General features: G+C 42.6%; 1 protein-coding gene across 3 annotated transcripts in view; it reads left to right on the top strand.

The window, feature by feature from the left end:
* FRMD4B (FERM domain containing 4B) overlaps positions 1–26,764 on the top strand; it is a 208,103-nt gene that overhangs the window by 43,391 nt on the left and 137,948 nt on the right. For 2 of the 3 annotated variants that reach the window (XM_015130422.3, XM_015130423.3), the window contains exons 2-3: positions 21,920–21,985; positions 24,149–24,243. In XM_015130422.3, coding sequence (XP_014985908.1) covers positions 21,920–21,985; positions 24,149–24,243 — 161 coding nt within the window. Of the gene's footprint in view, positions 1–14,963; positions 15,075–21,919; positions 21,986–24,148; positions 24,244–26,764 lie in introns of those variants that run through there. The other variant, XM_015130426.3, reaches the window with a different exon arrangement.

The raw sequence follows: 26,764 nt of genomic DNA, 5'->3' as shown, positions 1-26,764 counted from the left end.
CCAGCCTGCTCTGTCTAAAATAACAACTCTCCCCATCCCATTAGTCTGTATTCTCATTTTCATGGTACTTAACACGATCTGAAACCACGCTGTATGTTGCTTGATTTGCTTGTTTCCTGGCTTTCTCCTTCGCTGGCAAGTCTTTGAGAGAGGAGCACTTGACTCTCTGGCTTGTGTCACTGTTGAGTCCCCAGAGCCTATTATAAACTCTGGAACACAATAAGAGCTTGATGAATATTTGTGAATATGTGAATGGATGCTAATTACACAGTGGATAAAGCAGTGGAGCTAAGATTTGGACTCAGGTGCTCAGACTTCAAATCCCCTATTTAGCAACTACTGAAACCCAGGGGTCATTGAATGGAAGGCACCCAGCAGGAAGAATGCTGTCACAGTTAACTGGGCCTACAGAGGACAGTGCTTAACCTCTGAGTTATCCAAAAGGCACAGCGAAGAAGCAAAATTTTCCCCCTAAATTCCCCAGATCATTTAATTTCAGTCCCACATTGTATTTTTTTTCATTTTTTTTTTTTTTTGTAGAGATAGGGTTTCACCATGTTGTCCAGGCTGGACTTGAACTCCTGGCCTCAAGCAATCCACCCACCTCCGCCTCCCAAAGTGCTGGGATTTATAGGCGTGAACCACCGCACCTGGCCTCCCCATCATTTTATTTTCTCCCATGGCTATCACCACCAGGAGGAAGAGAGGGAGGGGGACCTCAGTGGTGATTTTATGCTAAGGATTATGGGTAACATCATTCCCCCATTTTACAAATGAGACTGGGGTTCAAAAAGCTTAGTTAAGTGTCTAAGGCCACAGAGTCAGTGATTAAAGAGGATGTGAAGCCAGCCTGCTTTGTCTTCTTCTGGAGCCTCTCCTTGAGGCTGACACACCTGATCATAGCCTCATTATCTTAAGAGTGTTAGCCATATCCAGTGGCCAGCACACTCTAGACACTTCTGTTATTGTAGAGAGACCTGTTAGAGATGGATGCAAGAGATTTTCCCTTTTTTAGCCTTGCCTCTGCTGTCTTGGGAAAGTGGGAAGTTTGCTTTAAATGACATATCTCATGATCTGTAAATAAAAGAAAAATAATTTCTGGTCACTTCAATTATGGCATAAGATTCAATTATCTGACACCCACCCTCACCGTCTCCCCAACAAAACTGTGTAGTCACTACTTTATCCTCAAAAACCTGGCACAGAATAGGTGCTCAAAAAATAGTCATTCGCTGGAAAGCCAACAAAACAATGAATGAAGCCAGCAAAATGGACCATGTTCACGATTTGATGGAAATTGGATATTTTATTATGTAATCAGAAGAAAGAATGATAAAATAGAGTAATTGCCAATTACAGGGACAAAACAGTCCAGATTGTCCCCTATGTTATTAAAGCTTAATTAATACCTTACTCCTGTGCTGCAGAAGAGGTACCTATGAATTTCTGTAGCAACTAACCAGAACTCAAATTGGCTGTAACACAGAGACCATTGTAATGGAAAAAAACTGAAAGTTCTACAAGGATTTCTAATTCTCAACCAAAATATTCATGGAAATCTGGGGGTGATCTGGCTCATTTGACTTTTTCAGGTTCATATCTTTTTTCTCCACGTCCCACCCCTGTCTGCACCACGGGATTCCCTTTTCTTGTTTAAGCAAATCATTTCTCTTTGATGAAACTCTTCCTTGCGCCAGTGCACTAAAGCCTTCAGGACTCTGACAGTAGTTGGAATAGTTCACAAGCCAGAAAAACCAGAGCTTTTATCTCCAGGACTGTTGCCGAATTCTCCAATTTTTTTAAAAGTGTGTATTTTTTTCATTGACTACAGCAGTCTAATAAAAGGCTTCAGGGACTGGCAGGCTGAGCCATCGAGGCAGCCAAGACCATAACGATGGAGTACTGCAGATTCCCAAAAGCATCGCTGGTTTGGGAGAGCTGCATTCAGCTTACAATTCTAGTTTAATGTGATGGAAAGGCTTCCCACTGTAAAAGGCACAAGATGAAGCATTGCATACAGGAACTGGCTTATATCTTAGTTTGATATTTTTAAACTCTGCTTTTTGGTGAATGCTCTTGTTAAGGACCAGGAGATGGTTTGAGGCGATAGAAAAAAGGAGTTCCTGGCTGGGCACTGTGGATAATGCCTGTAATCCCAGCACTTTGGGAGGCCAAGGCGGGAGGATTGTTGGAGCCCAGGAGTTTGAGAATAGCCTGGGCAAAATTGCAAGACCCCATCTCTACAAAAAAAAAAAAGTAGCCAAGTGTGGTGGTGCACACCTGTAGTCCTAGCTACTGGGGAAGCTGAAGTAGGAAGATCATTTGAGCTCAGGAGTTCAAGGCTGCAGTGAGTCATGATCGCACCACTGCACTCCAGCCTGGGCAATGGAGTGAGACCCTGTCTCAAAATAAATAAAAAGAAAAGAAAGAAAGGAACAGCTATCAGGAGTCTTGTTTCATTTACCTTTGTGACCACAAGGGAGGAAGAAGTCCCTGGGGAGTCAGACAGGTATGATACCTGATCTTGACCTCCCTCTAAGTAGCCGGTGACTTCAGGCAAGCCATGTGCCCTCTCTGAGTAGCTGCTTCTTTGCGCCTCAGTGACCTCATCTGTAAAATGGGGGTATGACATTTCTGGCACATTGAGACTCCTTGTAAAGTTCAAAAGAGGAAATAGAGGTGAAAGCACTAAAAATTTAAGGCACTCCAGACAGGCGAGGTGATGATGGAACATTCAGACTAGGTTTGTTTTTGTTGTTGTTTTTTTTTTCAGACTAGGTTTGTATGTGGCCAGACCTGCCTGCTCCCTTCTCTTCTGCAAGGTCCAGGGACAGAGTGGAACCTGCTCACCACCTGCCCGGCACCTGAACATGGCCTTTGGGAGCATTCATCCTGAAGGAGTCTGTATCAATTGCTTGGTGTTTGTTTGTTTTTTTCTGAGATGGAGTCTTACTGTCACCCAGACTGGAGTGCAATGGCGTGATCTTGGCTCACTACAACCTCCGGCCTCCTGGGTCCAAGCAATTCTCTGCCTCAGCCTCCCAAGTAGCTGGGATTACAGGCGCCAGCCACCGCACCTGGCTAAGTTTTGTATTTTTAGTAGAACCAGGGTTTCATCATCTTGACCAGGCTAGTCTTGAACCCCTGACCTCTTGATCCACCCACCTTGGCCTCCCAAAGTGCTGGGATTACAGGCATGAGCTACCACGCCCATCCAATTGCTTGGTTTTTATTAGTGAAAAGTATAATATTATTAACAATTATTAATATTACCATTTATAGAGTGTGTACTCTGCCAAATATTTTATATATCTTATCTCATGTGAGCCACCCAGCCCTGGGAAGTGAGTGTGCTCTGAGTTTCTCCATTTTCAGGCAAGAAAACCAAGGGTCAAGAGAAGTGAGGTAAGCGATACAAGGTCATACAGGTGGTATAGAGCAGAGCTGGGATTTCAGTCCAAGTCTGTGCTCTTGACCCTCACACTTCTTAAATAATACACCATACTTTAAAAAGTAATAGTATGGAATGCTAACAGTGCACTAGGCAAAATTATCTCCATTTCACAGCTGCTACTCAGACAGGATACATGGCTTGCCTAAAGTCACCAGCTTTAGTTAGAGGGCGGGCCAGGATCAGATATCATACCTGTCTGACTCCCCGGGGACTGCTCCCAAGCACGGCCCTGTGCCGAGGGGCTGAGTGGCCAGCTGCATCCAGTGTTATCCCCTGCCTAAAGCAAGAGTGATCGAAATTTCAAATTCTGGAATTTAATGACTCCTCAATGAGTTTGCATAATCCCCTGTCCAGGCCACTCTTACCAGAAGCACCAACGCTTTTTTAAGTGACCCCACTCCACCCTCCCCACCCTTCAGAAATACTATTCAAGAGCAAGTCTAAGAAACAGCTTTGAGATAGGGACACAGGGGAAAATATTTGGTTCCCTGGATACAGCCTTGAGTGTTGGGTGAGATTTCCTCTCACAAGACACGTCCCTTCTGATGGAGGCAGAACGGAACTGAGATTAGAACAGAGCAGAACAGAAGTGGGAGAAACTTGCCGACAGAGCATAATGACATGTGCTCAAATCTGCTTGTGAATGAAAAAGCTGGAAACGTCTTCCACCGGTGCTTTAAGGTCATGGCAGCCTCCTTCAGCAGGGAAAAGATTCCAGAAAGATAGCAGCAACACAACTGGGAGGCATCTAGCAATTAAGTGGCAAAAGAGGCCGGGCATGGTGGCTCACACCTGTAATCCCAGCACTTTGGGAGGCTGAGGCAGGAGGATCACTTAAGCCCAGGAGTTCAAAACCAGACTGGGCAACATAGTGAGACCCTGTCTCTATTGTAAAATACATAGATAATTTAAAAAAAACAACAACAACAAGGCAGCCGGGCACGGTGGCTCACGCCTGTAATCCCAGAACTGTGGGAGGCTGAGGCGGGTGGATCACGAGGTCAGAAGTTCAAGACCAGCCTGACCAACATGGTGAAACGTTGTCTCTACTAAAAATACAAAAATTAGCCAGGTATATTTCCGTGCGCCTGTAATCCCAGCTACTCAGGAGGCTAAGACAGGAGAATCGCTTGAAACCAGGAGGCAGAGGTTGCAGTGAGCTGAGATCGCCCCATTGCACTCCAGCCTGGGTGACAGAGTGAGACTCCATCTCAAAAAAAAAAAAAAAAAAAAAAGGCAAAAGAATCAAAACATAATGTTATATACCTTGAATATATACAATATTTAAAAAAAAAAAAAAGACAAAGGAGTCACTCAGCTTCAAAGAAGAAATTGGTAGAAAACTCAGAAGTGGAGCAGGAGATGGAAATGAAGGAAGATTGACTCATTCGTTCATTCCACAAATATTTATTGAGCCCCAGGAGGAGCTAGGCACTATCTTAGGGGCTAGGAAAACACCAGGAAATGAAACAAATCTCCGCGTTTTTGGAACTTACATTCCAGTGGCAAAAGAGCTGGAAAGGCAAATGACATGGAGGATCTGATATTAGAGTTGCCATCCAAGGTCAGGAGACCTTCATCAATGAGCTATGCACTGCGGATTTCTTGAAGTATAATAATAAATTTATTTTTAACTAATCCCAGCACTTTGGGAGGCCAAGACGGGCGGATCACGAGGTCAGGAGATCGAGACCATCCTGGCTAACACAGCAAAACCCCGTCTCTACTAAAAATTACAAAAAAAAAAAAAACTAGCTGGGCGTGGTGGCGGGCGCCTGTAGTCCCAGCTACTCGGGAGGCTGAGGCAGGAGAATGGTGTGAACCCGGGAGGTGGAGCTTGCAGTGAGCCGAGATCCAGCCACTGCACTCCAGCCTGGGCGACAGAGTGAGACTCCATCTCAAAAAATAATAATAATAATAATAATAATAAATTTATTTTTAACTTTTAGGTTCAGGGGGTACATGTGAAGATTTGTTACACAGGTAAACTCGTGTCACGGGGGTTTATTGTACAGATTATTTCATCAGCCAAGTATTAAGCCCAGTACCCAATAATAAATTATAACAAATTCCAGCACTTTGGGAGGCTGAGGCAGGCAGATCACCTGAGGTCGGGAGTTCGAGATCAGCCTGGCCAACATAGTGAAACCCCGTCTCTACTGAAAATACAAAAAAAAATTAGCTGGGCGGTGGCGGGCGCCTATAATCCCAGCTACTTGGGAGGCTGAGGCAGGAGAATCGCTTGAACCTGGGAGGCGGAGGTTGCAGCAAGCCAAGATCATACCATTGCACTCCAGCCCAGGCAAAAGTGTGAGACTCCTTCTTAAAAAAAAAAAAAAAAAAAAAAAAATCTGGGCATAGTGGTGCATGCCTGTAGTCCCAGCCAACTTGAGGGCTGAGGTAGAAGAATTGCTTGAATCTGGGAGGCAGAAGTTACAGTGAGCAGAGACTGTGCTATTCCACTCCAGCCTGGGTGACAGAGTGAGACTCTGTCTCAAAACATAAAAATAAAAATAAAAAAATAAATTGTAACAGTCACCTTTATGCTGGTCTCTGTTTGCCAAGTTCTGTGCACAGCAACCCTGGAAGGTATTAGTAAATCTATTTTAGAGATTCAAAATAGTAAGTCCTACTAAAGTTAAGCAAGCTGGGCTTCGAACACAATTCTCTCTAAACCTGAAGCCTCTGTTCATCTTTATCACGTGGTCTTTCAGTGGCCTCCACATCCTGAGTGTTCTGACTATCACTTTCTCCACTGGCATGCTGGTAAATGTTTCTCAGCTGTTACCGGAAAGTGGTCCTGATCCAGAGCCCAAGAGAGGGTTCTTAGATCTCAGGCAGGAAAGAATTTATGATGAGTCCATAGAGTAAAGTGAAAGCAAGTTTATTAGAGAAGTAAAGAAACAAAAGAATGGCTACTCCATAGGCAGAGTAGCACCGAGAGCTGCTAGATGGTTATTTTTATGATTATTTCTTGATCATATGCTAAACAAGGGTGGATTATTCATGAACTTTCCAGGAAATGGGTAGGCGGTTCCCAGAAATGAGGGTTCTTTCCCTTTTTAGATGATATAGTGTAACTTCTGGACGTTGCCATGGCATTTGTAAACCGTCATGGTGCTGGTGAGAATGTTTCAAAGTATGCTATTGCATTATAATTAGCGTATAATGAGCAGTGAGGACTACCAGAGGTCTTTTTTCCTCACCTTCTTGGTTTTGGTGGGTTTTGGCTGGCTTCTTTGCTGCGTCCTGTTTTATCAGCTGAGTCTTTATGACCTGTATCTCGTGATACCAGCCCTGCTGACCTCCTATCTCATCCTGTGACTAAGAATGCCTGACCTCCTGCGAATGCGGCCCAGTAGGTCTCAGCCTTATTTTACCCAGGTCCTATTCAAGATGGAGTCACTCCAGTGCAAACACCTCTGACACAACCAGCTCTGGGGAAAAAAAGGACACTGATTTGCAGCACTTGCCATTTTCTGTGGTATAAATACTCTCACCTTGACTGACTTACTGATCTGGGAAGAGATGAGCAGAAGCATATTATTAAATGGTATTACTGCCATGCAGATACAATAACCACAAGAGCAAAGGTCATAGTAAATGTAGTAAAACAATTGGAAAGTGAAGAGTTTTTTTACCTTTGCTTTTAATGCAATTTATTTCATTGTAAGTTCATGTACTTTAATATTGGTTGTACCTAACAACCAGCTTGAAAATGGGACAGTGGACTTTTGTGAGTGGCCAAGAGCCGACTCTCCACCACCATTCTGTCTCTCAAAAGATCTTTCCCCCCAGTTGTATTCCCTGGTGCTTGCCAAGAAATGTGTTTTTTTGTTTTGTTTTTTACTCCTTTTTCATATTTCTGTGTTCTCCTGACCTGTGGCTTCCAGTTTTTTTTTTTTTAATCTTTGAATCCCACATTGGCTTCAAAAAATGTCTGCATTGCATTTGAAAACACAGCCTGCATTAGGCGTCAAGGAAGTTTCATAACGAAATAATAGAATCCTGTAAGTTGAGAGGAAATATTTCTTCTGTGATAGTGAAACAAATCCTGGATGTTAAGATTAAGAATTTTTCTGTATGTCCCAAATGAGTTTGACTTTTCTGTTTTTACAATTTGGTGATGCTTTTCTAAAACCCTTACCCAAATACGATGTTTCTACCAACAAATCAGAGATAGGCTAGGACTCTGGACCTCATACAATCCGTTTGTCTTAATTATAAACTCCCTAAGGAGGGCTTATATCAGCCTCTACCTATACACGAGTCACAAAAAATAAAGAGACTTGGAAAGCATAAATCAGAGACATTCTAACAGGGTTGATGAAAAATTGAAACATGAAAACTCTGACAGTAAGCATGTACTCCAAAATTAATGTAAAGTCGATTCTGATTTTCTCATTAATTTTTGCTAATTCTTAGGTTCTCAGGACTAAGTATGTGATTTGTTTGCTTTGTGAGTGGCTTCCATTGAGCCCAGGATTTCCAAATGTATTATACCATGAATAGACAATACCTAGAATATCTTTAAATTACAAGTACTGCAGTTAATTTTCAGTATCTCTTCACACAAGTTACACTTGAGACTTTTAAGTTTTTGAAAGACACAGTACTTTTCTGCACCTTCCTACAGGTTGTTTTTCACGGGAAAAGAGAAAACTGACAGTTGGCAAAGCAAAAAGTTTCCAGACCACAGGGTGTCTGCTACTTGCATAATCACTGAAGCCAAAATTTCCATTTTCTACAAGGTGACTGGAGCACTTTCATTTCTGGTTAACCTGAACTGCAGATGAAAATGAAAATCCCCCCGCCCCCAACCCACAGGCTGTGCTCTCAGCTTTTCTTGGTTCCATTTTTGTGACTTTTCCTGTTTACAGTATCTGTGCCCTCCCATTTTTTTTTTATTTTTTATTTTTGACTCATTGATACTGTACCATGACGTCTAAAAATACAGCCTAACAACTGGTTTTAAGCAACGAGGCTGTTTCTTTTGGGAGAGGAACAGCAGAAATATCCTGCATGTTTTTCTGAAAATAAACATTTGACAGTCTGTTCTTGGTGCCTAATAGGAGTTTCTAATTGGAAAAGCACAGTCAGAATGTAAAGAGAATCTTGCTTTTCACTGCAGTTTCTTCCATGTAGATATATGCCCTGATTTTTCCCTCTCATGTTGTTTGTTGAGCACCTTTTTGAGCTTGGCCCAGCGCCTTATAAACTGTGGGACCTCAGACAAGTTATTCTCAACCTCCTGGAATCTGAGATTGTGGAAACTATCTGCTTCACAGGGTAGGTGTGGGAGCTCAATGGAGAAAATGTATGTAAAAGCCGATGACATAGACAAAGCCATCAACACATATTAACTTGCATTTTATGTAGGTAAGAACAAAGGTATCCTTGCCCAAGACATGACTGGTCACAATCAAATAAGGTGTTAGAGTTTACCACCTTCCTTCCCCAGCTTTGGACATATGGACAGCTAAAAATGGTGGTTGTAATTTAGTCTGTTGATTATCACTAGAAAAATGAGATTAAATGAATCCCCAGCTATTAGGTTTTTGGGTCTCTCCAGGGTTTAACTGGTGGGTTGATTGTCAGCTTAAATATGACAGCTTAATGTCTTAATAATGTAGAAGAGGCTGGCCATGGTGGCTCATGCCTATAATCCCAGCACTATGGGAGGCTGAGGCGGGAGGATCACTTGAGCCCAGGAGTTCAAGACTAGCCTAGGCAACATAGTGAGACCCTGTCTCTACAAAAAAAAAAAAAAAAAAAAAAAAAAAAAAAATTCATTAGCCAGGTGTGATGGTGTGCACCTGTAGTTCCATTTACTTGGGAGGCTGAGGTGGGAGGATTGCTTGAGCCCAGGAGGCTGAAGCTACAGTGAGCTATGGTCATACCACTGTACTCCAGCCTGGGTGATAGAGAGAGAGAGAGAGAGATAGAGAGAGAGAGACCTTGTCTTAAATAATAATAATCTAGGAAAACTTTTTTCTTGGGAAAAATAAGCACTTAAGCAAATTAAAATAACCATTTCTGGAGAACAGGATGGCACTCAATAGCTTAGACATTATTTCCTCTAATAATAGTACTCACGGCACGAGGGTAAGGCTAAACTGGTAATACATGTCAAGCACTTAGCACAGACCCTAACACCTAACCTATACTCAATAAATGGTGTATTACTGATGATACAATTATCATCCGTACTTCTAAGGTAGAGTTTATAAGTTCAACCTACCTTAATACAAGAGGCAAACCCAAATGAGACTGATTTTGTATCCTTTCCATTTCATAGGGACAGAAACTGAGATTTAGAGAGACCATGATATTCTCTTAGATAAATAGCAGGGCTGGGACACAAACCCAAACCTCCCGACTCTAAATCCTGTGCATGTCTCATTGACACCAGGCTGGTGTCTCCTGGTGGCCTTCAGCTCCAGGCTTAATAAGTTGCTTTGCTTCTTTATTTCTCTTTCTTCCTTTAAAACCTGGCTTTTCTTTTCACCAGACTTATGAGATCAGGCTAGAATCTGATAAGGGATTGTCATTTATGAGAATGCCCTCCCCAGGGAATGTCTGCCCGAAGCTGGCTGGAATTGCTTGCCAGGTTGGCATTAGAGCTGCAACAATGGCTGTCCATTGACTGGCCAGCCTTTCTTGTTTACTTTCTCCCAAACTCTGTCAGGCAGAAAGGAGCATGCAGTTAAATGTTTAGAAAACACCAGCAGCCCTCCAGTCTCTACTGGGAGCCACTTGATCAAGAGCAGTGGTCCAATATAAGTTCACTCCATCTTTCTTTCTTTCTTTCTTTCTTTCTTTCTTTCTTTCTTTCTTTCTTTCTTTTCTTTTCTTTCTTTCTTTCTTTCTTTCTTTCTTTCTTTCTTTCCTTCCTTCCTTCCTTCCTTCCTTCCTTCCTTCCTTTCTTTCTTTCTTTCTTTCTTTCTTTCTTTCTTTTTCTTTCTTTCTTTCTTTCTTCCTTCCTTCCTTCCTTCCTTCCTTCCTTCCTTCCTTTCCTTCCTTCCTTCTTTCCTTCCTTCCTTCTTTCTCTCCCTTCCCTTCCCTTGCTTTCCCTTCCCGTCCCTCCCCTCCCCTCCCCTCCCCTCCCCTCCCCTTCCCTTCCCTTCCCTTTCAGTGTCTCACTGTTGCCCAGACTGGAGTACAGTGGCAGAGTCATGGCTCACTGCAACTTGAAACGCCTGGGCTCAAGTGATCTTCCTGCCTCAGCCTCTCAAGTAGATAGGATGACAGGTACACACCAGGCTAATTTTTTGTAGAGACAGGGTCTCACTCTGTTGCCCAGGCTGATCTCAAACTCCTGGGCTCAGGCAATCTCCCCCACCTCAGCCTTCCAAAACATTAGTTTTACAGGAGGGAACCACCGCACCTGGCCTTCTCCATCAGTTTCCTCATTTCTTGTGCTTCCTGGGTAAAGAGAAGTGAGTTTTGCACATGCTTAGAACTCAATTCTATTGCCAGTTTATCTACTTCAGAGCCCTTATTACCTGAAAATATCGTATTTGTTTAATTTTTTTTTTTTTTTTTTGAGACGGAGTCTCGCTCTGTCGCCCAGGCTGGAGTGCAGTGGCCAGATCTCAGCTCACTGCAAGCTCCGCCTCCCGGGTTCACACCATTCTCCTGCCTCAGCCTCCCAAGTAGCTGGGACTACAGGCGCCCGCCACCTCGCCCAGCTAGTTTTTTGTATTTTTTTTTTAGTAGAGACGGGGTTTCACCGTGTTAGCCAGGATGGTCTCGATCTCCTGACCTTGTGATCCACCTGTCTCGGCCTCCCAAAGTGCTGGGATTACAAGCTTGAGCCATCGCGCCCGGCCGTATTTGTTTAATTGTTAATAGTTTCTTTTCTTCGCCTCACCTCTAAAGCAGTTGTTCTTAAAGAGATGATTTTGCACCCGGAGGGACATTTGGCAAGGTCTGGAGACATATGGGGGAGGATCTACTGACATTTAGTGGGTAGAGGTCAGGGGTGCTATTTAGCACCCTATAGTGCCCAGGACTATGCTCCACGATAATGAGTTATCTGGCTGCAAATACCAATGAGGTTGAGAACTGTAGGACAAGCTCCAGAGATAATGCCCTTTCAGTCTTATCAGCTGGTGTATATTAGTACCAAGAACAGGGCTTGCACTTAGAGAGTGCTCAGCACATATTGGTTAAGTGAATGAATAAACACATAATCCAGAGCTTTTCCACACTGAATTAATTACATGTGTGCTAGGCTACATCTTAAGCCCAGAGTAATATGGAGTCAGGTCCAGGAGGCCACACAGCTGACAAATATCGCCCTGTACCCTGAGTGTTCACATAAGCATGACAGAGCCATGGAAGCATCCCAGCAAGTGAAGATTAATTCCATCCTGACTGCCCAAGGAAGATCAATAGCAAACATAGACACCATTTTTAGCAGCTGCCCATATTTCATCAGCGTGGGGCCAGGAAGTGTAGCCAAGGGATGGTGATTGTAAAACCTTGCTCCTCTTCTGGCCTTGCTTTGAGACAGTGGCCTGAACCAGCCAACTCTGGTTTGGTGAGTCTAGATCAAGCTTTTCAGAGCAGTGTTAGGCTTTGCAATCAAGGTGATATATTAAGTGCCTAAGCTACATGTGATTTAATATGTAGGATGTATGAGATAGGAAACACTTTGTACAGAAGCAATATAGCCCTTAAGAGCATGGATTCTGGAGTCAGAACACCTAGGTTTACATCCTACTCTGCCTCTTCCTGGCCCTATTACCTCGTAGGATGGGTCAGCCATGTACCTTTTCTGAGCCTCAAAGTTCTCATCCATAAAATGAAGGTAGTAATGGAATCCACCTTACAGAGTTGTTATGAAAATTCATTTAAAAGGCATATATATATATAGAGAGAGAGAGAGAGAGAGAGTTGTTTGGGTTTTTTTGTTGTTGGTTTTGGTTTTTTTTCCTGTTTGTTTTTGTTTTTGAGACTGAGTGTTGCTCTGTCACCCAGGCTGGAGTGCAGTGGCACGACCTCGGCTCACTGCAACCTCCACCCCCTTGGTTCAAGCAATTCTCCTGCTTCAGCCTCCCAAGTAGCTGGGATTACAGGCATGCGCTACCGCACCCAGCTAATTCTTTTGTATTTTTAGTAGAGATGGGGTTTCACCATGTTGGCCAGGCTGGTCTCAAATTCCTGACCTCAGGTGATCCGCCCACCTCGGCCTTCCAAAGTGCTGGGATTACAGGCGTGAGCCACCATGCCTGGCCATAACGGCCCTTGTGTATGAATGAAAGGATTTGGGATAGTTATCAGGCACACAGTCAGCAGCTATTATTTTTGTTTGCGTTTCTCTTAAGGCACAGTACTCAACTATTCAATTTCAGCTTTGCCAAACTGAATTCTCCTCTTCTTTGTCATTCCTCCCCTCTTCCCTCATTCAGTTTCCTTTTCTCCTTTGCTTCTTTTACACTGTCTGCTTTTCTTCCTCCCTCATTGTCTTTTTCCTTCTCCACTTCCAGTGAACCTTCAAGAGATGCACAGGAGTCCTACTTTGGTATGACTGATGGAACCTGAGATTCTACCCAACTTTATCACTCTATGACCAGGCACCACTTAACCTCTCTGCACTTCAGTTCAGTCATCTATGAAATCCAAACAGAAATCTCATGCCCGTAACCCCAGCACTTTGAGAGGCCTACATGGGAAAATTGCTTGAGTCCAGGGGTTCAAGACCAGCCTGGGCAATAAAGCAAGACCCCATCTCTACAAAAAAAAAAAAAAAATAGAAAAAGTTAGCCAGGCATGGTGGCACATGCCTGTGGTCCCAGCTACTCAGGAGGCTGAGGTGGGAGGACTGCTTGAGCCCAGGAGGTCGAGGCCGCAGTGAGTCATGTTCATTCCACTGTAATCCAGCCTGGGCAACAAAGCAAGACCCCATCTCAAAAAAAAAAAAAAAGAGAAATCTAAACAATGACTCTCCCTGGTAGGGTTGTTGGCAGCATGAAAGAAGTCACTGCACATGTGAAGCACTCCATACTCGTGTGACATGTAGTAAGTGTTTGCTAGAAGCTAGTAGAATCATTTATTGACACTTAAAAAAGAAGTCTCCAGTGATTGCACATTGGGAGGGTAGGCACTGTCTTGAAAGAACTTGAGGGAAAATCACAGCTGACTCCATTTGGAGACATCTGTGTCAGTCTAGGCCATTCTCTGAACGGGAGTGTCAATAGCTCATATTCAGTCAACACCCAGAGATGATATAAAGGGGCCCTGTTCAGTTAGAGTTGACATCATTAGGATGAAATATAAAACTCCATCCACTCAATAGATCCCAAAGTAAGAACGTCCTAGATACATCCTTCTCCCGCTCTCCAGTTCCTCCAGAATATCTCATCTGATGAGGAGTTTAATAACACACCTTGTTCTCTGGGTGGAAAGAGTGTTTTTTATGTGAGTTTTTCTGGGCCAGGGCTTGGGAGTTGCCTGGAACATCCTCACTTTGGATTGTGCTCTGTCTGTTTAAATCATTTGTGAACCAGATGCAGTGGCTGACAGCTGTAACCCCAGCACTCTGGGAAGCCAAGGCAGGAGGACTACTTGAGCCTAGGGGTTGAAGACAAGCCTGGGCAACATAGTGAGATCCCCATCTGTACAAAAAATTAGCTAGGTGTGGTGGCACTTGCCTATAGTCCCAGCTATTCGGGAGGCTGAAGTGGGAGGATCACTCGAATTGGGGAAGTCAAGACTGCAGTGAGTCATGGTCCTGCCACTGTACTCCAGCCTGGGTGACAGAATGAGACCCTGTGTGGGAAAAAAAAAAAAATCATTTGTGAATGTATTTCAGTGTCAGCTGTGTCTGGGTTCTGAACAGTTAAGACGTTTCTTAACTCAGCAGATATTTATATACCATAGTCTCATCATGTGCCAGGCACTGTTCTAGGCCCTGCAGAGACAGTGGTGAACAAAGCAATCAAGCTCTTAGTTTTGGACCATTGTAGGGCTCAATTGGAAGTACGAAACCTACTTAGATAGCTGGGTTTTCACCCTTCCAGATGGCAGATTTCACTCTAGAAGGTGACCGCACAGAAAATCCTGAGGAGGCATTTTTATGAAGCAGGCCCTTTCTCACTAGGCTTTCGAAAAGGTCAAAAGGAACGAGAGAGAGAAGAAAAAATTTTTAAAAAGCTTGCTGCTTCCTTACCAATTTCATATGTTTCTGCTCCAAAGAACAACTAAAGCAAAACCAAAGTAGGCTGGGATTTTGGTCTTTTTGTGTAGCTATTTCCTGTTGCCTTTTAAGCTGACCCCAGTTGTTATGAATGGTTCCATACTGCCCTGTCTTGAATTGCCTTTTGGTTTCTTACCAACCCACTCTCCTCTCTCATCTCCTAAACCAGGCAGTGGGATTGGGGGCCAGGTTGGGGGAGTGTTCTCATATAGACTTGAACCCCATCATGGGCTGCCACATCAGGTCCCTCCTTGAAACCAGAGTTCTGGCTTATAGCCAATTCTCACTTCCCTTCTGATCTTCCTCATTTAACCACTGACCAGATGGACAAAGTCTTTCCATCAGTAATCAGCACTTGCACTCTGAGGACTGACTATTATCAGCTGGGGAGCAAACACAGGCCAGCTGGAGACCGAGGTGGGAGTTTTTATCCAACACATGTAATTGCCTTCGAATTCCTGGGGTTCAATGAGGGGAGAAGGTAGTGGGAAGGGGATCCAGTCAGAGTGGATGTGAAGAGAAGCTTTCCAAAGAGATCGTTTTTTAAATATGTTTTTTATTTCATCTGAAGCGTTGCTACTATTAGCTGCCACTAGATAGGGGTCAATTCTGAAACTATTCTGATAGTCTCAGGGGGTTCAGAAATGATCCTGTATTTGTAAATATCATCATTGTGCTCTACATACAGCTCTCTTCAAATATAACTCCTGTTTTCTTTTTTTGTTTTTTGTTTTTTGTGGTTTTTGTCTTTAGAGACAGGATCTTGCTGCATTTCCCAAGCTAGTCTTGAACTGCTGCTGGGCTCCAGTGATCCTCCTGCCTCAGCTTCCCGAGTAGCTGGGACTACAGGCACACACCACAATGCCCGGTTAATTTGTTAATTTTTTGTAGAGATGCGTTCTCACTGTGTTGCCCAGGCAGGTCTCAAACTCCTGGGCTCCAACAATGCTCCCGCCTCAGCCTCCCAAGTTGCCGAGATTACAAGCGTGAGCCAACACACCTGGCGCAGGTCAGGTTTTAAGATACATTTAAAATTCCCAGTTGGGATTTTATTTTTTTCTGTTCGTTGTTATAATTTAAAAAGAAATTTCAATTGACATGTTGGGGAAAAAGTACATTTGAATAATATGGTATTTATTATGTGAGTAACCTTGTTCAGGTCACTTACACTCTGGCCTGGGAGTCAGAGTCCTGAGTTTTAAGCCCAGGTCTGGCATTAACTAGCTGTGTGGCTTTGGGCACATCCATTCCTTAGTTTCCCCATGTTTCAAATAAGCAGTGGTTCATAGATACCTTCTAAGATGCTTTCTATTTATCAGTTCCGCAGTTCTAACTACTTCTATTCAAATTATTTTTTTCTGGAAGTCAAGTGAGTTTTCATGCCTGCTTCATGATTCTTTGTTTTTGTACCCACTCATCTGATCCATGGAAAATGGGCTGCGTGGGAAGTTTTCTCACCATTTGTCACTTTACAGTGTGTGTGTAGTACCTTCTGTATTGCTAAGTGGTTGCGCGCTTTGGGCTTTGAATTTGGGTCTGGTTCTGCCACTTATGAATCTTGTTGTTTATTATTTCTCTAACATCCGTTGGCGTGCTAAGAGCACCCACCTCATGTAAGCATCATGAGAACTGATTATGTAAAGTGCTTAGTGCAATACCTGGAATATAGAAAGTGCCTGTGAGTGGTATTTCTGGTGTAATTAAAGCGCCTCGCTGGGTGCCGGGCACACAGAAGACACCCAGAAACCAGTGGTTCCTTCTCTTTCTTTATTTCCCCTATAGCAGCTCTGGAGCATTTTTCTGCCGTATGCTTGTTAAGTGACGTGTTAACTTTACCTGTATTTATCTTCTTTAAAATGGGTCAGTAATATTCCTCCCGTTAAAAATGTGTGTTTTTTTAAATGGGAAAATATATAGATTACAGAAAAGCGTAGCTGTTGGTTTTCAAACAAATGGGGACTACAGTAATTGTGGGCCTCAGAAGTGGCTGATTTTATTCTCAGAGTTTCAGATTAAATGCTGTCAGGACATTTCTTATGAGGTTCAGAAAGGTCAAGTAACTTCTCTAAGGTAACACAGCTAGTAAGAGATAAACTACGATTTCGATCCAGAGTGTAACTGCATTAGAACTCCTGTGCGAGTTACATCACTTCTCAGGCCTTCATTTCCTGGTGGTTAAAATGAGGATGCCCCCTTGATAAGTTTGTGTAGAGGTTGAAATTCTATACATTAATGAGTGTTAAATGTCAAGCACTTTGCCTGGCCCACAGCAGGGTTTCTGTTTGTGTTGGTTGTGTCTCTTCGCTGGCGCCACTTAAATCAAGGTTTGCTCACTCAGATGACAGGACTCAGTCCCAGAGCCTGGCTGGTCGTACATACATTTGGGTGAACCAGAGACCACAAACCTCATCAGAATAAGGAACTACTCTGCCCTGCTTTGGCCAAATGTTGCCATGGAGGAAATCAAGCCCAGAATTTCCAGGTCTTACCATTTGTCAAAAGAAGTTGTCAATCTGGATTTTTTAATTATGTGGCATTACCTGATTTCTAATATTACCAACTAATATTTATTCATAAGCACTGTTATGATGAACCTATCAGCAGAGCCATCTTTCCACAGAGGAAAGAGCTCGGTGAATATTGAACACCATGTGTGCTGTGTGGACATGTAACCCTGGTGTTTTTCTCTCTAGTTCATCTGTGCTCCCCTCTCCAGCCTGCCCTGTGTGGTGTTCCACCAAACCCTCAGGTGTTTGTTCATGCCCCTCCCCAGATGTCAGCCTCTCTTGGTTGGTGTATTGTCATCAATGGGAGCCTCAGTGATTATGAGTAGATGACCTTCTCATATTGATGACATCATTTGGAGAGTCTATGCTTTGGAACCCTTTTGCTTTGGTTTTGACACAGAAACTTGTGGAGTCTTATGAAGATGCTTTTAGTTGCAAGAAGCAGAATCCGGCTGGGCACTATGGCTCACATCTGTAATCCCAACACTTCGGAAGTCCAAGGCGGGCAGGTCGCTTGAGCCCAAGAGTTCCTGACCAGCATAGGCAAGATAGTGAGACCCCGTCTCTGCAAAGAAAATATAAAAATTAGCCAGGCATGATGGCCTGTACCCATAGTCCCAGCTACTTGGGAGGTGGAGGCAGGAGGATCACTTGAGCCCAGGAGGTCGAGGCTGAAGTGAGCCATGTTTGTGCCACTGCATTCCAGCCTGGGTGACAGAGTGAGACTCTGTCTCAAAAATAAATAAATAAAGCAGAATCTTCCCTCTTAGCTTAAGAGAGGGAAAGAAAAGGACTATAAGTGACTGAAAAACATTAGGAACCCTGACAACAAGTCTCTTAAGCTTTTCTTCTTAGGTCACATGATTTCTCTTGCCTCCTTTTTTTTTTTTTTTTTGAGATTGAGTCTTGCTCTGTCACCCAGGCTGGAGTGCAGCGGGGGCACAATCTTGGCTCACTGCAATCTCCATCTCCTGGGTTCAAGCAATTCTCCTGCCTCAGCCTCCCAAGTATCTGGGATTACAGACGCACACCACTACACCCAGCTAATTTTTGTATTTTTTAGTAGAGACAAGCTTTCGCTGTGTTGGTCAGGCTGGTTTCGAACTTCTGACCTCAAGTGATCCTCCTGTCTTGGCCTCCCAAAGTGCTGGGATTACAGGCGCTAGCCACCATGCCCAACTCTCTTGCCTCCTTCTAGCTATTTGTCTCCCTCATTGTTTCTGCAGTTGGCTTTCCTTTTCTCCATACACACACAAACAATGGCTGCCCATAAACACCCAAGTTTTTAATCCTCTCAGACCCAATTCCAGATTCCCCGGACTGAGGTTCTGATTAGCCCAGCTTGAGTCAGGTATCTATCCCTTGCCCAATCAACTGAGGCCAAAGGGGCAGGACCAAGTAAAACCTAGCCACCAACGCCCAAGTTTGTCATGAAATGGTTAGGTGCATCAAAAAGATATCTACAATTGAATAGTCTAGAATAAAAATTATCTGTTGCTAAAAGGAATATTGACTAATATGAGGGAGGTCCAAAGCAAAATGGAAAGGCAAAAAAGATGATTTTTTTTTTTTTTTAAGACGGAGTTTCGCTCTTGTTGCCCAGGCTGGAGTGCAGTTATGCGATCTCGGCTCAGCCTCCCAAGTAGCTGGGATTACAGGCATCTGCCACAACACCCAGCTAATTTTTCGTACTTTTAGTAGAGACAGGGTTTCACTATGTTGGACAGACTGGTCTCAAACTCCTGACCTCAGATCATCCACTTGCCTTAGCCCCCCAAAGTGCTGAGATTACAAGTGTGAGCCAACATGCCCAGCCTGATTTTTTAAAGTCAGGAAATAAACTTATTTGGATTATGGGACAACAGAGTAGCTTTAAATATTTTCTCAATTATGACATATTTCTTAATGGATTCATACTGTGTGATCTTTTGAGCATTATTTTATTATATCTTTCTGTAGGGCATACACCTAGGATTAGCTTTCGAAGCTTGTTTTACAAAAGAAGTAAAGTGATTTAAACTGACACGTTTATTTATTTTTCTCTTAATTATATCCTCTTCTGGTATAGAAACACTGACATATTTATTTATTTCTCTCTTAATTATTTCCTCCTCTGGTATAGAAAAGTAGAAAAAAAGATGACTTTTTTTTTTTTTTTTAAAGTTAGACATTAATTCAAATCTTGACTTAACTGTTTTCTTGCCTAGGTAACTTTGAGTAAATTACCGTAAACTCTGTACCTCAATTTCCTGTCTGTAAAATGGGCATGTTGCCATGTCATAAATTTTTGCAGAGCTTTATAATGCATGTAAAGAGCCCAGCTCAGTGCCTAGAACTAATAAAGACTTGCTCCCTTTCCCCTTGCCACCCAAGGTGTATATTTGACCTTGGCTTTGCAGAATTAAGGACATAGGCTGAGGCCATGAGACAAAGTAAAGCTTACTCACTTACCTCTTAGCACTACCTCAGTGGTTCCTGTGGGCCACATCTTCATAATACCATGATCTGACCAGCTGAGCTAGTTTTCAGACCCTTAGAGCCGAGTTCGATCAAAACTATAAATTCAGTAATTCGTATTTTTCACATTGAAAACAGGTTACTTATCCCAGTCTGAGCCTCAATTTATCTGTTAAATGGGGATAATAATACTAATCCCAGAAGGTAACTGTGCCGCTCAGAAATAATGTATATAAAACACTCATGCAATGCTGAATAGGTTGTTGGTACTCAGTAATGGAGGCTACTTTCTTCTTCAATTAGGTTTATATGTATCTGAGTTCCTAGATCTTATCATTTTGTACAGCGGCTTAGAGACAAAATGCTGCCTCTGCTTTTCAAAAGTGACCTAGCAATTCCACATCCATGGACAAAGCTAGATGTGCAAAGTTCATGGTGACATTGCTTGTGATAGCAAAAGATTGGCAACAACCTGTGTCTCTTATTTAATTATCATGTATCCACACAATGATTGATACTATGGAGTCTTTAAAAAGAATGAGGTCCATCTCTATGTGCTGACATTGGAAAGATCAACAAGAAACATTGAATTTAAAAAGCAAGAGGCAAAACAGCAAGTGAAGCATAGTCCTAACTCGAACTGAAAAAGAAAGAAACAACAACAACAAAAAATATGTATACACACACATACACGGATACACACATATACACACATATATGTCAGATTTCTGTATAGTTACACTCACGCAGAAATATTAAGAGTGCTTCATTTGCAAAACAATACATTCAACATAATATATACTAAAGTAAAATAATATGAAATATTTTAATATGTAAATATATATCTGAAAAAACATATAAAAGTGGTCTGCGAAGATTCTTAAACTAACAGGATGGTGATTTCTGCAGATAAAATGGTTTGGAACATGAGTTAATCAAGGAGTATTTTGGCATTCAAAGATTTTTTTAGTATTGCAATTCTGAATAATAAAAACCTAAATATAATCAAAAATATATATATCAAACTGTTCTTAACTATTTATCTTAACTGTTCTTAACTATGGTGGTGATAGTAAACTATGTTGGTGGACTAAAAGTAGGGGGAGAGTTTCCAAAATGAAGACTTTTCATTTTTATTTTAAGAGATGAGGTCTATGTTGCCCACAGGCTTGCGTGCAGTGGCTATTCAAAGGTATGATCCTGGCTCACTACAGTCTTGAGCTCCTGGCCTCAACCGATCCTCCCACCTCAGCCTCTTTAGTAGCTGGGACTGTAGGTGCATGCTACCATGCCCAGAGAGACGTTAAACACACCAATGAATAAATACATTTTTTTCTTTTTTTGGAAAAGGGTCTCTCTCTGTCACCCAGGCTAGAGTGCAGTGGTACAATCTCAGCTTACTGCAGCCTCAACGCCCCAGGCCAAAGTGATTCTCCCAACTCAGCCTCCTGAGTAGCTGGGACTACAGGCACATACCACTGTGCCAGGCTAATTTTTGTATTCTTTGTAGAAAGGGGTTTCACTGTGTTGGCCAGGCTGGTCTCAAACTCCTGGCCTCAAGTGATCCACGCTGATTGGCCTGATTGGCCTCCCAAAATGTGGGATTACAGGCATGAGCCACTGTACCCAGCTGAATAAAGGGTTTTTTTTTTTTCTCTCTCTCTCTTTTGAGACAGAGTCTCACTGTGTCACTCAAACTGTAGTGCAGTGGCATGATCTCAGCTCACTGCAAACTCCACTGCCCAGGTTCAAGCAAATTCTCATGCCTTAGCCTACTGAATAGCTGGGATTACAGGTGTGCACCACATGCCTGGCTATTTTTTTGTAGTTTTAGTAGAGACGGGGTTTCACTATGTTGCCCAGGCTGGTCTCAAACTCCTGGCCTCAAGCGATCTGCCTGCCTCTGCCTCGAAGTGCTAGGATTACAGGCGTGAGCCACTGTGCCTGGCTGGCTTTTTTTTTTCTTCAAATAAAACATTAATTCCAGGAAAAATATAGTAGTTTCCTCTGGGATGGAGACCTACTTTCCATAGAATAATTTTGTGTGCATTGTTTGAACTCGGTGGACTGTATGGACATTATTTTTGCAATCTATTGACTAGCCTGTGCTATTTGTTCTTCTTTTAAACCCAGTTACTCCCATATAATAAATCTGTTTCTGGCCAAGCCTGTTTATTAACTCAACTAAAGCCATTTTTAGGCTGAGAACATCTCATCTAAAATAAATGACACAATGAGTCCAAAGGTTTGCTTGCCAGCCGTGGCCCTGACACCACTCTTGCTGTCTTGTTTCTGCAGATGACAGAAGGCAGGCACTGCCAGGTGCACCTCCTCGATGATAGGAGACTGGAGCTGCTGGTTCAGGTAGGTGTTGCCCACGTGGGCGTTGCCCAGATAGGTTTTGCCCGGGTAGGTGTTGCCCAAGTGGGTGTTACACAGATAAGTCTTGCCCAGGTAGGCTTTGCCCACACAGGGACAGCTCATTCTCCTTCCCTCTCTGAGCCTCTTAGTCTGTATTCAGTCTTCTCCGTTATCTTTGCCTCAAAGCCAATGACTCAGAATTGATCAAGGGGGAGAAAAGCATCTTCGAAGTCAGAAAACTTGGTCCATATGTTAGAGTAATTACAGCCTGGTGACATGGATTCAGAGACACTTAGGTTCCAATCTCAGCTTGACACTTAATAGCTCTGTGACCCTGGGAAATTGACATTACTTCTCTGACCTCTTGTCAGGAAATTGGGAACCGTAGTACTTCCTGAAAGGATTATTGTGAGGTGAGAATCTGTATTCTGCCACTGTCCAGCTACATGGCGTTGTGCAAGTGAAATACCCAGTTTCATCAACTGTGAACTGCCTAGGCTTCTCAGAAGAATTATGGTTAAAAATCAAGCTAGATTATATATGTGAGTGAAATCTCTTTGTAAAATATATGGCACTATATAAGTGATTTTATATATATAAAATCACTTTTTTTTTTTTCCAGACAGAGTATTGCTCTGTCACCCAGGCTGGAAGGCAGTAGCACAATCTCAGCTCACTGCAACCTCTGCCTCCCGGGTTCAAGTGATTCTCCTGCCTCAACGTCTTGAGTAGCTGGGACTACAGGCCACCGCCACCTCGCCTGGCTAATTTTTGTATTTTTAGTAGAGACAGGGTTTCACCATGTTGGCCAGGCTGGCCTCGAACTCCTGACCTCAAGTGATCCACCCTCCTCAGCCTCCCAAGATGCTGGGATTACAGGCATGAGCCACTGCGCCCAGCCAACTGATGATATTTCAATTGTTGATGCTTCTCTTTCTATTCACCCAACGCTCTGGACCAAGAGTCTTTAAAAATTGTGAAAGTCCCTGCGGACAGGCCACACCTACAGCTAGCCTAGAATTTTCTCCTCTAACCAAACCTAAATTCTTTTCTCTTCTGAGGCCTGTCCCTAGCCCACTATGCTTAGGCTTCAATTAGAGTGAAATAATACAGTCAACAGTAGCTCTGCCCAAGTAGACCTTTAGTCTAGATGTCTGCCTGTTTCTTTTCGTTTTTTTTTTCTTCTTTAAATCATGTCCATTTTTATCCCCAACAGCCATCGTAATACACCCTAAGCTGTTTGACTTAAAGTTCAGAAAGAATCCATCCAGAGTGTCCTCCTGCAAGCATTCCCCTCTTCTTCCCCAGTCCCTCCAAATCCAGCATCAATTATCACTCCAGACATTCTGGCTGGTTCCAAGCCTATGCTTCTTCTCAGCAGATCCAAAGCTTCCCAAAAGCTTATAGATTATATCCTTCTTCTAACTAGGTGCTCGTTACTGTTGATGATGATGTGTGGAATGGGTACAATTTCTCTATCTTAGGAAGGAAAAGCTTAGGCTTTAGAAGGAGACAGACTAGGTTCAGATCCCTGGCCTTACTCACTATGTAACATCAAGCAAGGTGCTTAACCACTCTGGGCCTTGGTTGACTCATTTATAAAATGGAAATAAAAAGCCTACCTCATAGCTCATTATAAGGATTAAATGATAATGGATATAAGTTCAGCATAGTACATGGAAACTATTATTATTATTATTATTATTATTATTATTATTATTATTATTTTCGTTAGCAGCCCCACAACTTTGAGTCTTGGGCTTCTTCAACTGGCCACCAAGAAGCAAAATGATTCCCGCAATCTTTTATATATCATAGATAACCAAGCAGCAAGGTGTTTAATATTCTTTGTCTTGGGCATTAGCACCACATTACATATAAAAGAGTATTTTTTCCAAAACATCTTAGTAAGTGCACCTTAGAGGGGAAATTGCAAACACATGAAAACAATAGTCTCATTGATATTCCTATTCCCATCTCTTCTCCTTCCCACAATTCTTAAAGAATTGTCTATATTACATCAACCTAATCCACAAACAAGGGCAGGTAATAAAAGAAAACAAACAAATAAACAAAAGCTGCTTTAAACTGTCTAGGGCAGAGGAAGGTGGTAGCAGTAAGAGAGAGGCAACCAAATTGCTTCTAACCAGATTTTTATTTTGACAGCCCAAACTTTTAGCAAGAGAGTTGCTGGACCTAGTGGCTTCACATTTCAACCTGAAAGAAAAGGAGTATTTTGGAATAACATTCATAGATGACACGTAAGTCTTTTAATAGTTTTAGATGCTTTACCGTTTGCCTGGGCTACCTACTTGCTGTCATCCATGATTAACAAAAAAGGAAATAAGTCCTCCGGGATTCAGAATGTGTCCTGCTTAGCTAAAGGTTTTTTAATATGCGATTTTTCTCCTAGGACTATTGCAAAGGGAGAAGAAAAGGGATACGGACCATTTTAGGAACTCAAAATATTGTTTAAGTGTTTTAGAAATTTGTAGTAGTGAGTTTGTTATTCCTGATTCCAGTGTAGCTTCTCATGTCTTTGAATGTGATTGTGCTTGCTAATTATCTTATATATCAGTGATAGAAATACTAAATATTAACTCACATCTTGAAACTGAGTTGATGTGTTGGTGTTGGTGGCAAGAGAGCTTAAAGGCAAATTTGTGGCCCACTCAAAAAACATGTATATAGTTTAATACGGAAGGAACTTTTAAACTACCACGTAGGTCCATTTTATGTTGCCTTCTCAACTATCTTTTTCTTTTTTTCCTTTTGCCTTTTATGCTAAGTTGTTGAATGTTGTATGTATTTGTCAACAATATATATGCTCCCCCAAAACAAAGCAGGTAAATAAAAATAAAATTCATGGGGATTTAACACTAAGCAAATGTGTTTGGACTTACTAGCTCTTTTCTCTGTGTGTGTGTGTGTGTGTGTGTGTGTGTGTGTCGTGTGTGTGTGTGTGTGTATCTGTCTGTCTTTTTTATGGCAGCCCAATTTGCCACATTATATGCAGCCCAATACATTATCAGAGGAATCCTTCCTCTTTCTGCAGATAATTTCCAAAGAGCTCCTTAAATATTAAAATGCAAGAAAATGTGTTCCAGACATAAAATATGTTGGCCAACCACCCAGCATTCTTTTCATAATGCTGCCAATTTAAATGTTTTTCAGTTCTTCAGTTTAATCAGGTGGAAAATCATCTCAAGAAAGAGTTAATTTGCTTGTAACATCTTGTGGCTTCTGATCATTCTCAGCCTGCGTGGGCTGTGAGCCTAGGACCTCCAGGATATGCCAGCAGGCTCAGGACTTGCGCTGGGCAAAAACCAGGCAGCTGAGTTATCAGGAGGAGTAGAAAAACCTGAAAACTTTGATTCTGGACTGAGGATATTTCCCAAAGAGGACTCGACAAGGCAGAAGAGAGTACACTAGACATCTCTCACCTCACTCTGAATCACGCAGCAGCTACCATTTGAGAGGCTCTGTATGACCTGTCCTCTACTGGATGAAATGGGAAATGCCGACGTCCATAGCCAGCATCAACTCCTGCGAATCAGCGATTGAACATGCACAAATGTAGGCCGACTCCAAATGTGGATGAAATCATAGCAAACAGTATAAGGCATAAAGCCATAAATATACAATGGCTAGGTTATGTGGTATAAATTGTAACTGCTATAAGGACTATAATTTAGGCAGAGGTCACATAGAATAGGGGTTAACAACATGAATATTGGAGTAATTTATTCATTGAAAAAATAATGGCTGGGTGCGATAGTTCACACTTACAATCCCGTACTTTGGAGGGCCGAGATGGGCAGATCCCTTGAGTCCAGGAGTTTCAGAGCCACCTAGGCAATATAGGGAGACCCTATCTCTACAAAAATAAAAATTAAAAAAAATCAGCCAGGCATGGTGACACACATCTGTAGTCCCAGCTACTCGGGAGGCTGAAGTGGGAGGACAACTTGAGCCCAGGAGGTGGAGGCTGCAGTGAGCTATAACAATGGCGCTACTGCCGTCCAGCCTGGGTGACAGAGTAAGACGTTGTCTCAAATATATATATATTTACATTAAGAGTGGCTCACACCTGTAATCCCAGCACTTTGGGAGACCGAGGGAGGGAGTATTACATGAGGCCAGGAGTTCAAGACCAGCCTAGACAACATAATGAGACCCCATCCCTACCAAAAAAAAAAAAAATTAAAAATCAGCCAGGTGTGGTGATGTACAACTCTAGTCCTAGACACTTAGGAGACTGAGGCTGAGGTGGGAGGACTGCGTGAGCCTAGGGGTTCAAGGGTACAGTGAGCTTATGATCACGCCTCTGCACACCTGCCGAGGCAACAGAGCAAGACCCCATCTCTAAAAATAGAAAATAAAATAGTTTTTGAATGCCCGCTCAATGCCAGGTGTTGCTCTAGATCACAAGGATTCAGCTAGGAGTAACACAGACAAGGCCCCTGCTTTTATGGAGCTCATATTGCAATGGTATAGTCTAGCATAACAAGTAAACAAACAGATAAATCAAAGGAATATCAGCAAGTATAATTGCACTGAAGAACATAAAAGGCCATGACCAAGAAAACTTGAGGTCAGTTTTAGACAGGGTGGACTAGGACAGGATCTAGGAGGTGACATGTAGTGAAAAGCAAGAGCCAGTTGTGCAAAAATTTGGGGAGGCATTACAAACAAAAACCAGTGCAAAACTCCTGAGGTGGGGCTGAGCATGACTTTTGTGATTTGTTTTTTGAGAAAGAAAAAACAAGGCTGGGCACAGTG

The sequence above is a fragment of the Macaca mulatta genome, chromosome 2 (genome assembly GCF_049350105.2).
Source record: "Macaca mulatta isolate MMU2019108-1 chromosome 2, T2T-MMU8v2.0, whole genome shotgun sequence".
NCBI classification, from domain to species: Eukaryota; Metazoa; Chordata; class Mammalia; order Primates; family Cercopithecidae; genus Macaca; species Macaca mulatta.
Note: the sequence above shows the minus strand (reverse complement) of the source record. Positions and strands in the feature narration are given on the sequence as shown.